Genomic DNA, 13548 nt, shown 5'->3' with positions numbered 1-13548 from the left:
TCGGTAAAGATGGAATCATAAGTAAAATATAATTTAGTAGTTTATTGAGTAAGTACTACATGCACTGGGTACCTCAGCATTGTTCTTTTCCTTTGACTGTAGGAGAACACAAGTTTGGAATGAGCAACAATTCTCAATAATGTATCGGGGTTGCATGTTGCTGTGGTATTCTCAGACATAGGTTTAATCAACAATTCTCAAGTATATATATATATATATATATATATATATATATATATATATATATATATATATATCATGCCACAAGGTTGCCCTCTTAGAATGTCACGCACCTCAGGGTTTCCGCACACTGAATCTCAGGTGGCAACACCGACAGCATGCCCCACGCATTCACTGAGCCATATGCGTTTCGAGCTTCTTGAGCTCTTGATCACTGGCGGGGAATGAGGCAAGAAGCGGTACTTTGCAGAACATGCTTTTAATTAAATATATATATATATCAAGGGCTCACCGCCCGAAACGCGTTTGGTGTTTGGAGGGATGTGAACAGAGCAGCCAAGTTGCCGGTGCTGTCAGTGCGGTAACTCCTCGTTGTGTGATATCTCCATGGGGGCAACCTGAGTGATTTTAGATAGATAGATAGATAGATAGATAGATAGATAGATAGATAGATATATGATCCATGACTGGCGCTGTGGTGATCTCAAGAATATATAGAAGTTGCATGACTCTTGCTGTGATGTTCTGGGACATTGGTTTAATTAACAATTCTCAAGAATATAAAGAGGTTGCATGACCCATGATGCCGTGTCCTAAGACAGAGGTTTAATCAAGAATCCTCAAGAATATACAGCAGTCCCATGACTGGTGCTGTGATGATCTTGGACAAAAGTTTAATTAACAATTCTCAAGAATATATTGGGGTTGCATGACTCGGACTGTGGATGTGTCGGATACAGGTTTAATAAAAAATTCTCAAGAACATAAAGAGGGGGCTTGACTCACATTGTGGTAATAGCAGACATTTGTTTGGGCAGAAATTCTCAAGAATATATAGAAGTTGCATGACTCACGTGCTGGTGGTCTCCGACACATCTTGTAAAGACAGCAGCATGAGCAGGTAAAGCACAAAATGACGGTTACAACAAATATCACGAAGATTGTAATTCCTACAGCAATGAATGTGCCAAAACTGAAAAAAAAATAGAAATACAACATAAATCGAATGTCCTTTTTTTTAACTCATGAGAAATGCAATGGTTAATAAAAAACGATTAAAATTCTCTTCTTGCATATAAGCAACAAAAGAGCTACAAACATATTTAGGTAATTGAATTTAATTAAGCCAAATCCCAAGATGTTTGGGAGAAAATACATTTTTCTGATAAGTGTGTAATATCAAGGAGAATCTGAATTGTTTCTGTACTTTGGATTCCCAAGGAATCAATTAACCGCATATTAGTTCACAATGTGTGAGTCAAGAGTCAGGTGGTTCTGCATCAGCATCAAGAGCATATAAATAATAAACTAAAAACGGAGCCGCAATGGACAGTAGCCAGTAGGAATCTTGAAGGCTAGACGATAGGCTATTTTTATTTAATATTTTTTATCAGCAATCTTTAATTTATGTATTTCTCATAAACACTGGCGTCCTGACTCATAGTGCAGGTTATCAGTCTGTCACATAGCGGCAGCTAGACCAAAATCAGACATTGTGTGTGTTAACTTGCTGACTCAGTCTGATGACAGGTTTGCCTGTCCTTCGCAGGACCACACTGTCAATTCTGCGATGATATAAGGCAACCACTGCAAGATGAGACCACAGTCTTTGGTGAAACAGGGAGGACATATTTCATTATTTTGGGGATGGGAGAACATTCTGGTCATTGCTTTTAGAGGCATGTAGTAGACGAATATATGATGATACAACGAATTCCGTTGCAACGCATGCCTTTACCACGCATGCGTTACAACGGAATTCGTTTAGCACGCATAAACCTTTCACCGACTATTTGCGTGGTGACGTCATACGTCGTGAAGAGAAAACTGCATATTTTTACCGATTTCTCTTAATCGACTCTGATGCCGACGTGACTTATGGTGAGTTGTTTTATTTGGGGGGGAGACCCCCCCAAGCCCCCCCCCTTTTTTTTTTCTTTTACCACATATGCCTTTACTACAAACATCGTAGTAAAGGCATGCGTGGTAAAGGCATTAGTTGTAACCACGCATGCGTTGTACAGCATGCGTGGTTAAAGATTTCGTGGAAACGGCTTCGTTGTAAAAGCCGTTTCCCGTAGTAGACACAGGGGCATAGTACACACTTGCTAAAGAACAGTTGACAATTGCCAACCCTAAGTACAATGTAACCTGGTCTCTGTCACTACTCTCCTCCCTCCTGGTGTATACCCCTACCTGCTATGTCCTTAGTCCTCCTTCTCCCCTTCTTTTTCCACCACTCGAGTTGGTCTACTTTTTTCACACATCCCAAAAAAGGTGTTTCCTGGATGGAGCACAGACCCAGACACGCAGATCAGGGAGCATCCAGAAAATGCACCTTTGAATATTCATCCTAGCACTAAATTACTCTGCATTTTCCTTTGTAAATCGAAAAAAATAAAAAATGTAAATAAAAAAAAAGTGAAACATTTAGTTTGCCGTTTGATGCATTTGTGGAGCCACTGTGGGGTTGCGGCAAATGTTTCTTCTTCGTCACTGTACCCTAGCCCCTTTACGTTGTCCTACAAGTGAGGGTACATAGATGAAGGATGGTAATAAGAGTTCACTGACATTTGATAACCCTATGGGCCAAACATACATATGCTTTGATGACAATCCCATGTATTGTTTTGTAATGCATACAAGTACAGTATGCAAACTGCAGTAATTCATTAAAATCTTATAAAAGTGAATGGAATGATACTTGGTTCTTCTTCCAATTTGTGTTCGTCAAAAAGGAAGGGTTATCAAACAGGTTAGCTTGATAATGTTGTCTATTTTAGTTGCCCATATTTCCTAAGTTCTCTCCACAAATCTACCAACAACAGCATATCTCAGAGCACACCTGCTTTTTCACCACTAAAGAAAAGGGCACAAATGACTGTTATATTAAGTGCAGTGGACAGTCCAATAGATAGATGAGTAGTAGAGCCCAAATGCATGAGTTGAAGATTAACTTTACTGGAGGTTCTCAACATACAGTAAATTGTATTGCCTTTTTAAACGTGGTGACAATTAATATGGTGGGATATTTTAGGTATGTGAAACAACACATAAGAGCATCATATTGAAAAGTGCCACTGTAAGAATGCAGAAATGTGCTGAGTAGGCGACTTGTAATAGAACGATTTGACCGAATCAGGTGAATCTAAGACGATAAATTACTTAAGCAAGAGTAAACTGAGTTGGTACATTATGTTATGTATACGTGCCCACAATTAAAAGGTAAGTATAGGAATCCATAGGTAAATGATGGTGACAACTTACCCTGCCCTGGTTCCAGAAATAAAATTACCTCTAAGCTTGTTGTTTTTGCACCCACAGATCATTATTTATGAATTTGAGTGGTTCCTCCTTAAATCAAGCTGCGCAATATAGGCCGTAAAAGGATCTAATAATCTGTGAAGCAGTCCATGCCAATAGGACTGCGTCGTCTGCATATTGCAGCACTGCGACAGGAACCTTATCCACCTGTGCCATATCTTTCTCATTCAACAACAACAAACTCTCCAGGCCGTTAATATATACAGGAAAGGTGCCAAGACACACCCAGAGGTTCTCCTCTATTTTGAATATCCCATTTGGTCAATTTGATAAGTGGTAATACATAGGACTTTAGTTGTTTTCAGAGGCAAATTCTAGTTGCTCGCAGTTTTTAATAGAATGAGTGCAAATCTGTGAAAGAAAGACTCTGTCTCTGGTGTTAAATTACAAATCAACGTAAGATCAGAATATAGCCCGATCACCACCATCTTCAGAACGACAGATTGTAGAAGCGTAAAATAGATATATGAAATACAGGAGTCCTGGGAACGTCCCACTCCTGAGAGCGGCAAAATGCCAGGAGACCAGTGCCCAAGGGCAGATCCAAAAGTGCAATGAAACTGCAACAGTTCCTGCTTCTCTCTTTACAAAGCCCTCTAAAATCATGTTGTCAGGCAGGGATTTGGCATAAACATTGCCTTTCCATTCGCAAAGTGCTTGGACCGACGTTGAAGTAAGCACTTCTAGAAATCCCTTGTCAAAAAGATCACAAATATGTGCAGCATTTACAGAACACGAGAAAATAATTAAGCTGAATATTGTACTGTTTGCAACTGAATAAGGCACAGATCCCTTTCTGAGGAACCACATGAAACCTGCTGCATTTTGAATATTTGACATAGGAAGGTTGATGTTTTGCTATATACCACAACAAAGTGATCATTTAACAGCCATCTCAATCAGTGCTGTAACATCTTTTAGCTAACAAAGTACAGATGACGTCCTATGGCACATGCATCACTGCTATAAGAAATAAAAGCACAGCTGAACTTTATTAAACAGCATCCGTTTCAAAATAAGACTTAAAGACACTTTATTTGAAACAGATTTTCAATTGCTACCTATTATTAACAGATGTGTTAGTTTTTTGTGTGTGCAATAAGCAGTCTTCTTGCCTGATTATCACGGCATGAGAATGCCACAGCATAGGTGCAAGTATGGAGAAGGGGCTAAAAATAAGCACCAGAGGCCTAAAGTGGTGAAATATTGAGACGGGTCTCTCGTAACATCTGACAGGTTCTTCACTGCTTCAGTTTGTCTCAATAAAGCAATGGGAATTTACATAAGCAGCTGCTAGACAGAATTTCAATCTAAGTAAATTTGATAAAATCTCTATGCACCTTAGGTAATTTCACTAGCTTCCTGTTCAGGAAAGATGTGAATTCAAGGCCCTGTGTCTTTTGTCACAAAGCGATCTTCCAAAAGCATTGTGCTAACAACATCTCCAATTTGTTCAAAATACAACCCTACTTGAACCCTCAAGAAGCCCTCATAGGCCCTCTTAATCCTCTTGTTGTGCCTACATTTTGGAGGATTAGATTTGGAGATTGCATCTTCTCTGCGGTTACTGCACAGGCCCGGTACAAACTTTTTACTGTCTTACGGATGGAGCCAAATCATTTAGCATTTTGGTAGGCTCTAAAAATAAATTGATTAAATAACCGAAACAGACTCCTATCTTAATTTCTTTGGTGCTACAACACCTCTAGGTAACAGCATGCTCAACTAACTAATAATAATAGATTGTACACAATGCCAAGGCAGGTTCATCTGCCTCAATGGGAGCCAATAAAGATCTATTGAGTGGTGGGAAAAAAGATCCAATTTCCATACCTACACCTCTTATGGCTAAATGTGCACTTGGACTAGCATTTTAAGCTGGAAGGTCATTAATCCCAGATAAAAGATTTGCTGTAATCTTATCTGAAACCAACGAAGGCCTTGGTGGCAACGTCTTGCCTTAAAGCGATTAAACAAAGACTGTCTGCCTGAGAAAACAAAGTTCAGTCTAAACCCAGAAACCCACCTAAAGTTCAGTCTATAACCTAGGTTTTTCATCTAACTAACCAGGATTTAAGTAGACCAACAAGGATTTAAGTAGACCAACACTAAATTCCTGAAAATCGCTATACTTATACAAAAGCACAACCTCTGGAGGACTGATTGTTTTAGTTTTCCTCAGGCTATAAATGATAGGTTTTATACCCTGAACAATCTGCCAACATCATGGTCTTAAACTGTCCAAGCAACAGGCACTCTCACTTCTGGTCTCTACTCTTTAGAACTCACTTTCACATTTCAATTCGTCTTTCAACCACATACAAAACTTACTTCTACAATTGGCATTTGACATTTTATCTTCTGACCTGTTGCTGCTCCTCTTTAAAAATGAAAAATGATATATGTTTCAAGTATGGTGACATAACAAGCATGGGAGGAGGACATGGGTCGGCCGTTACACGACAAGGAGTGGGAACAAGCTATAGAATACCCCAAAAAGGTCTCCAGAAACGCACGCTTCAAGAATATACAGTTTAACATCTTACACAGGGCATGCTCAACACCCGAGCGCCTGCACCGCTTCTATCCAGATACGCAATTCCTCTGCCCCGATGCTTGGCTCCAGCAGCAGACTTCAAACACATGTTCTGGGGGTGCCACACACTACAGCAGTACTGGGATTACATTCATGAGACGCTCCGTGCAACCACGGACGTCCTAGGAGTCAAGTCATGGGAGGCATGCGCACTAGGCGTGTTTAGAAGACGAAAAACTGATGAAGTACAGGTCTGATTCATGTCACTCTCCCTCATCCTGACAAAAAGAGGAATAGCTATGCATTGGCGAGCCCCAGAGGGACCCCCAGTGGAGGCCTGGGTGGGAGCAGATAAGAAATGGGGTACAGCAGAAGAGGAAGCGATACGGGAAGTGAAAGGAACACGCAAACGTCATATTTCCATGGAATGGGTGCAACTACTGTACCAATTTAGCCAACAAACCACGGGACGAACTGGACGAAGCACCCCAAACCCAGGCAACCCCCATCACACCAATAGGAACCCTTGAAGGGCATACCTAAGTGGTACGCATACGAACCAGGGACGCCCCATAGCAACTTACATATGAACACGACCACTGAATAGCACCCAACCCTGTATTAATCACCCAGTTCAACACCCAGATTACCAGTTAGAGATACAGGCCAGCAGTTTGGTATCGACATTAGTTGTTAGAGGAAATAGCCCAATCGAGAGGACAGCAAATCACGGCTCCCAAGGACACCAAAGGCAGCTCCTGCACCAGGGTACATGTTTATAGGCATTTTACCTAAAACACACAACCAATGTAGATGACCATAATATGCCTATACTCCCAGGTCAGTACAGATGATCAGTGGCTATTATGTATGGAGATCACCACCATTGTACGATCAACTGCCAAATCCATGTCAGTCTACTTAAGGATATACTTCACGTATGAATCTGTGCTTCTCTGTATCTTAATTGTTAAAATCTAATAAACAAATTTAAAAGACGTTTTAAGTATGGTGATTTGGGCATTAAACATAATTAAACTATTTACAAGGAATACAAAAGAATCATTTTCAGACCAGTCATGCCAGAATGAAAAATAACAAAATCCCTTCTCGGTTTGGGGTCCTTCGTTAGACATTCATGCTTTAATTAATTATCAATTACTGGACATACTTAGATAATGTCATTTTTGGCATGTTAAATGACAAACATGCCTCGGAATGACTTGTCGTGGACTGGTTCTTTGCCATGTTGGAAAACAGAATGGGACAGACAAAATATGACATTACAGCTTTTCAACATTGTAATAGCCAAGTGCTCACTGTGTACAAAGGCACAATATCACAACACATGTGGCGATAATCTAGGAGGAAACGTACACTCTAAGAAAAACAATCATGAGGAAATAAACAGATTGTCCGCTCTGGCAGCAGATTCTTTTTCAGTCTTCTCGTGTATCCAAAAACTCTCATTATTCGAAAACTGGAAACCAATTCTATGATGATGTGTGAGAATTCTGCTGCTAGAATACAATGTTTTCCATACAAAAAATACACCAAGTGACAATCGGCACGACTGGAATGTGTTGTCAGGGATCTTGGCTTCTGCAACATCTGACAAAGCATTTTTTGTTTTTCTCTTTCTATGTATTAGTTTGCAGTACAAACACAACACAATTTAACAACATGCTTGCAAAACGTACAGTTACTGTACATCCCTTTAAAGTCTGGCATTTGAGGTGACCCAGGACATTAATTTACTCTGCAGTATAATATGATCTATTTAGAATTTTTAAGCAGAGTTCAAAGTTCAGCCCTCCTTGCCCCTTTAAAGACAGCGTATGCTGTGTAACCAATGTAATGCGATCATCTTTAACAAGAATTGGAAAGTCAATAGGTCATGTCTTTGTGACTTTTGGCTCTGCCAATAATTTTAAGTCAGCTAAAAAACTTTGGGACCTCACAAGTGTTTAGCCATGCAACAGTTGATGTTGTACCAAGGATATTGTGCTGCATAACTAAATACTTATAAGGTCCCAAAGGCGAGACCTATTGGCTATGCCAATGCTCGTTTAAACAAAGCAGGGGAATGTTTGTATTTCTTTTAGCTAAGACTGGTTGTGACACCGGTTTGATTAATGAGGCAATACAACTCATTTGTTAATGAGCTTCTAGTAGTCTTCCATGGAAAGAAGCAAATTGGGCTGCATACGGATGCCAGCTAACATAATTGAAGTACTAGAAAATACAAAGTTACTTAACTTTGATTACTGTCTCATGAATGCAGACATTATTTAATGGCAACTTTATGAGAGCATTGTCCGAGACATTCACTCGTTAAGGGCTTGCGGTGCCAACAGGACCCTGACCCGAGCCAGAGCCGGACTTCAGGTTCGAGTCTGACTCCATCTTTCAGTGGCTCGCCAAGTGTAAAGTTATTATGACAGCATGTCATCAGAGATACTATGTTCCAGTCCTTTAATTTGATTTGATTGAACTGCTCAATGCATTCTTGGAATGGTCTGTGTGAATGGCTGGAGTTGAACCAGTTGAAGTGAAGTACATGTTTAAATTAGTTTATAAAGGAAAAGCCATTACAGGACGTTTGGGAGTCCCCGGGAGATGGTGTCTTCTGGTAACAAATATTTACTAGCTACATCTGACTTTAGAAATAGTCCATGTAAGAAAATAAGGTATACGTGTTCCAGGGCATTCATGTACTGTTGAACAATTTCATAGCACACATCACACACCTATTTGTTGATTAGCACTTAAATATTATGCGCTATGAGTACCCACATCAATGGCTTTATTAGAACCACTCTGTCAGGATTGGCCAGCCCCAATAGAGTATCATATACAGCATTTTGCATTGAAACGCTATAGTCTCGATAAATACCTAAAGAATACAAATTACACTAATGTTATTGTTCTTAGTGGGATGAACAGTAGAATGCTCTTCACAAAATAACGTAAAACACAAATAACCACAAGTGGTGTGCGGGAATCTGAGGTACTTTACCTGTGAGGATATACCCAACAGGTGCTCCAGCGATGCCATCACAACATACCATTGAACCTGTTGCTGGTGGCGGTTGGATGAGCATTGTCAGGACTACTGTTCTGTGGGTCAGGAATTCGGAAAGAAAACCCATTGCAAAGGCAACAAACCAGAAGCACACACTTAGAAAACCCATTAGATAAGAAAAATGTCCATACTCTGGTGACATATCTGCCCTTCAAGGATTACGAATAGCCCCAAAATCTGTGATTGCTAACTGAAAAAAGAAAATTATGCATTCAGCATGTGGAAAAAAGTGCAGAACGGTCTGGAAACTGGGTCACGCTGCCCGCTGTGTTTGCGATGTGTAAAGTTGGGTGCTTGGATGGGGTTACTGCTACCCCTTTGCAAACGAAACAGAGGCGCATTATCAAGCACATCCATGGGGAACAAAAGCGACTGACATTTACTTAATAATTAAGAAGGCAGAAGGAGGCGCACTTTTCTTTTCAGATTGTGTTCATGGGTTTCTCCACCATTCCCAGTCCGCAGGTCAAAAGGCAACAATTAAATAGCAACCTGCTCTGTTTTTCTCATCGACTACTGCTACTGTGATCCAGGACGCTCGCATTTCGATGTACTAGTCAGCCCATGGCCTGCAGCTGGTCTTTGAAAGTGACCTAGATTGAAGTACTTCTGGCATTTGGTTCAATATTTGCTTGCCATTAATTCCTGACTGCATATTGAATTGTGCTTTCTGCGATATTCATTGCACGTTTATTCTGCAGACCTCGCGTACGAAGTATCTTGTGCATCAACTGGGGTTTGATTCCCAGTATAAACAAGCAACAAAAGCTGTAAAGTTATTAGTAACAGGATACTGGATGCCTGTAGACGCTGAGGGCACCACTTAAAGGGGTTTCAGTGGAGCGCAGGCAGAAGTCCATGTACAGTGTTAACCTTACGGGAGCGAGCAGCAGCAGGAGTGATAATTGCTAACAGATGGTGCTGCTGCTCGCTTCCGCAGGTAAACGCTGTACATGCACGAGTGCTCATTGGAAACAGTGCAGTACATGCACGAGTTTCCAAGAAAGTACACAGTGATTTCCAAGAGGTCACTCCAAAGCAGCGCTTACGCGCTGCATAGACGAGACCTAAAAATGGCATTGACACGGTCATCTGCATCCTTTTTGTAGGCATGCCTACAGCGCATGCGCGTTCCTACAAAATGTGAGCACTTTTCTTTGTCACCAATCAGAGTTGGATCAGTAACTAAAAAGAAAATAAAACACGTAAAAGCACTTTTTTTAAAAAGGCAAGTGAGTGGGGGAACCAGAAGTAACACAGAGCAATGGAGGGAACAAACGGGCTAGTGCAAGAGGGAGGGGCAGGGAGAAGCAGTCAGGCACAGACAGCAACACGGAGTGCAGATTGAGACGTACATGAGGTAGACGGTTCAAAAACACACACACGTACTATAAAGGAGCACTTCACACAAAAGATAAAAGTAGTGGATTTTTTCCCCTAGAGTTTTATATAGAGCAAACTCGACTTGAAGGTATCAGATCACTTTACATGAGCACCAGTTGCGTTACAGACGGATACATTAATTTTGTTAGGCACAGGGAGATTAAGTGATTTGCCCAGAACCACTGGATGTTGTGAGTTGTTGCCGAGACTCGAACCAGGTTGCTCAGATTCGAGGTCAACGCTCTAGACATAGGGCCACATCCTCTCCCTGCCTGAAAAGCATGCAGCGGAAGCAGCGATGCCAGTCAATCAAAGAGATTGTAAAGAGGCAATGCTTCATGGGAGGGACAAACACAAACTTTACAAGCTCGAATACAAATAATAAGCAGGCATATGTGAGCGACAAGCCAACCAATATAACGTGGGGGCTCCAAGCCCCTCTATGTTCTTGGTAAGTCACAATATGCCTTGTAGGCTCAACCTCAAAAGGAGGTGTGTACCGGAAAAGTAGGCTCAGGACCCTAAACACTGGGAAAGCCCTCTTCTCCTTCACTAGTGAACTGATTCCGGATATTGGGCATACTGCTCGAGGTTGTACGATGGTACAACGCATGCAATTACTTTGCATGCTTTTGACACATTTTTTGCACACTTTTTACTGTAAATATGTATTCAAAAGACATGCCAATACCACGCATTGTTTTTAGATTTAAAAAAAATGTATTTATGGGGGAGACCCCCAAGCCCCCAACTTACCTTAAATGCGTGTGTTTTGAATACATATTCGCGGTAAAAACATGCGCCCAAAAAAATTGCGTGGTAAAGGCACAACGAGGCAAACACTTCGCTGTATAGGCTGTTTCCCACTGCTGGAGTGGTTTTATACATTATAGCCATTGTTGCTCTTTCTGACAGATGTCAGAGCACTTCATCGACGAACTGTTAATACTACATACAAGCAATTTACCCAAGAACAGTTTCATAACTTTTACTCATAGGTGCAGTTATATAATCAGTTTGGTTTTCAGCCATCTTCCAAACCAACTTATTTGTACAGTTTAATAACAGTTATACGAGCGGTGTCAACAAGCAGATTCACAACGATGGAACCTAATACAAAGAAGTACTGCGTCACGTGTTCAGATCAATTACGGCTTGTCGGAGGTAAACTAGTTCCTCATCAAAGACGGCTGCCAAGGACCTCACCAGCATGTGAATGTAGTTGTGTAGGGCTTCTTTTTGCTATTAATCTAGTTCCTAGCACTGCTAGCAGGCAGAATCAATAGCACCCACAGTCCCACGATGTGAGGGTGCTGTGCTACCATCAGTCAACCATCATGCTAGTCCAGTATTCACTTACCAGCATTCCATGCAAAACCATTCATTCTTGCAATATACAGAATATACACCCCTGTGCTGACCTCAGAGTTCTTTTCCCTTCAGTGTTTTTTTCATTGTATTTACTCTCCTTGAAAAGGCTATCTCCATTTGGAGTCATTTGTGATAGACGGTACTGCTCAGTGAAAAAAAATACTGGGTGTTTTATACCCCTTCCTTCGCCCTGTTTATGTGAGCTTCTGGGTGCCATCCAGGACTGCCCAGCTCTATTAGCACAGCAAACCCCAGAAAGCAGAAGCTCAAGGAGTATATAGTGTGTGCAAGGTGTTTTATAGTATAAACATGCATCCGACAAGAGTCCAGCTGCTCACTTTCATCAACAAACTAGTCAGACCCTAGCCTATCACTGAGCTGCTGTCCTCTGAAAAGAGTGTAAATTCACTGCAGGGGGCTACTTTTGGAGTGAGAAGTGGAAGAGAGAGATGCCTGAGCAATAACATGCCAGTCCACACAATGTGCAAATGATTGCTAGTCCGGACTGATGGTCAAACCACTTAAGAACCCACCCAAAGTTCTCCTACCTGAAGCTTCATGTGGATGCATTAGGAGAGTAGTCTGTCCTACCCCACCTTTTCTTCCCAAGTCCACTTACTTACCACTATGGAAGACGGTGGCTGGTTCACCCAGTAAACCCCCACAATACCCTTAATGTATTTGATTTCTTCTTTGTATACAGTGCTGACAAAGTACAAAGGCTTCTACAAAGAGCTTTTGTGTTGATGTAGAAGAGAAAGGTTACAAAGTTACAGGATGAAACCTTAGCAAGAGTGATAGTTTTCAACTTCTGGCTGATATCCATGCTTAATGAATGTGTTGTAAGATTTCATCTAAATACCTGTCCTGGTGCTTTGGGCTGGTCTGTTTCCATTGGAGCAGGGTGAAGACTCATTTGCATATGGCTGGGTCCAAACCGAGGAGACAAAGAATGCCAAATAGCAATGGACTGGGATGTGGCTCAGAGTAATTACCAGTGGCTGAGATTAAATCAAGCAATCCATCCATCACGTTTTTGTATACTTCAGTGCAACGTCCTAAGTGGGACACGTACACCCATAGGTTGGTACAGTGCACACTGTGCAACTGGAACCGAGCTATACCAGACTGATGAGACCTAATAAGATTCAGGTTTAAGGAGGACCTGGTCTAGCAATTTGGGCTGTACAGCTCCTATTGGAGAACGGTCAAAACTGATTTGCATATGGCTGGGTCCAAACTGAGGTGGCATGGTGTGCAAAGTAATGATGGACTGAGATGCGCCCGAGTAATTACCCGTGGCTGAGATTACACTGAGCATTCCATTCATCGCTTTTTTGTATACTTCGGTGTCTCTTATGAAGGCCTCAAAGGCTTTCGAATTGTGTTCTTCATTTAGCGCCCTTGGTCCAGACAATATTTAAATCGACATGGCTACTGTCTGAGCACATCTTCTTCGGGTCTTGCTAGAATCTTCAGGATATACAGTTTTTATTTTAATGCAAACCATATTTTTATTCTTAACTCCCATTATGAGCACTCTCAAACTAACAAGCAGTGTTTGACGAAAGGGGCTATCCACGATTGGTCATGACCAGCATATATGTGGCCCATATTTTTATGAGTGGCCTGAACTCATTTCTGGTTCCAATCCCACCCTGTACCAGGT

At 41.3% G+C, this 13548-nt stretch overlaps 1 protein-coding gene across 2 annotated transcripts in view; it reads right to left on the bottom strand.

The window, feature by feature from the left end:
* The window catches only part of SHISA5 (shisa family member 5), a 327160-nt gene that overhangs the window by 52981 nt on the left and 260631 nt on the right, over positions 1-13548 (bottom strand). For both annotated transcript variants that reach the window (XM_078661377.1, XM_078661376.1), the window contains one exon: positions 1035-1153. In XM_078661377.1, the coding sequence (XP_078517503.1) occupies positions 1035-1153 (119 nt within the window). The remainder of the gene's footprint in view (positions 1-1034; positions 1154-13548) is intronic.

The sequence above is a fragment of the Lissotriton helveticus genome, chromosome 9 (assembly GCF_964261635.1).
Source record: "Lissotriton helveticus chromosome 9, aLisHel1.1, whole genome shotgun sequence".
Classification (NCBI taxonomy): domain Eukaryota; kingdom Metazoa; phylum Chordata; class Amphibia; order Caudata; family Salamandridae; genus Lissotriton; species Lissotriton helveticus.
This window is presented reverse-complemented; position numbering and strand designations above follow the sequence as displayed.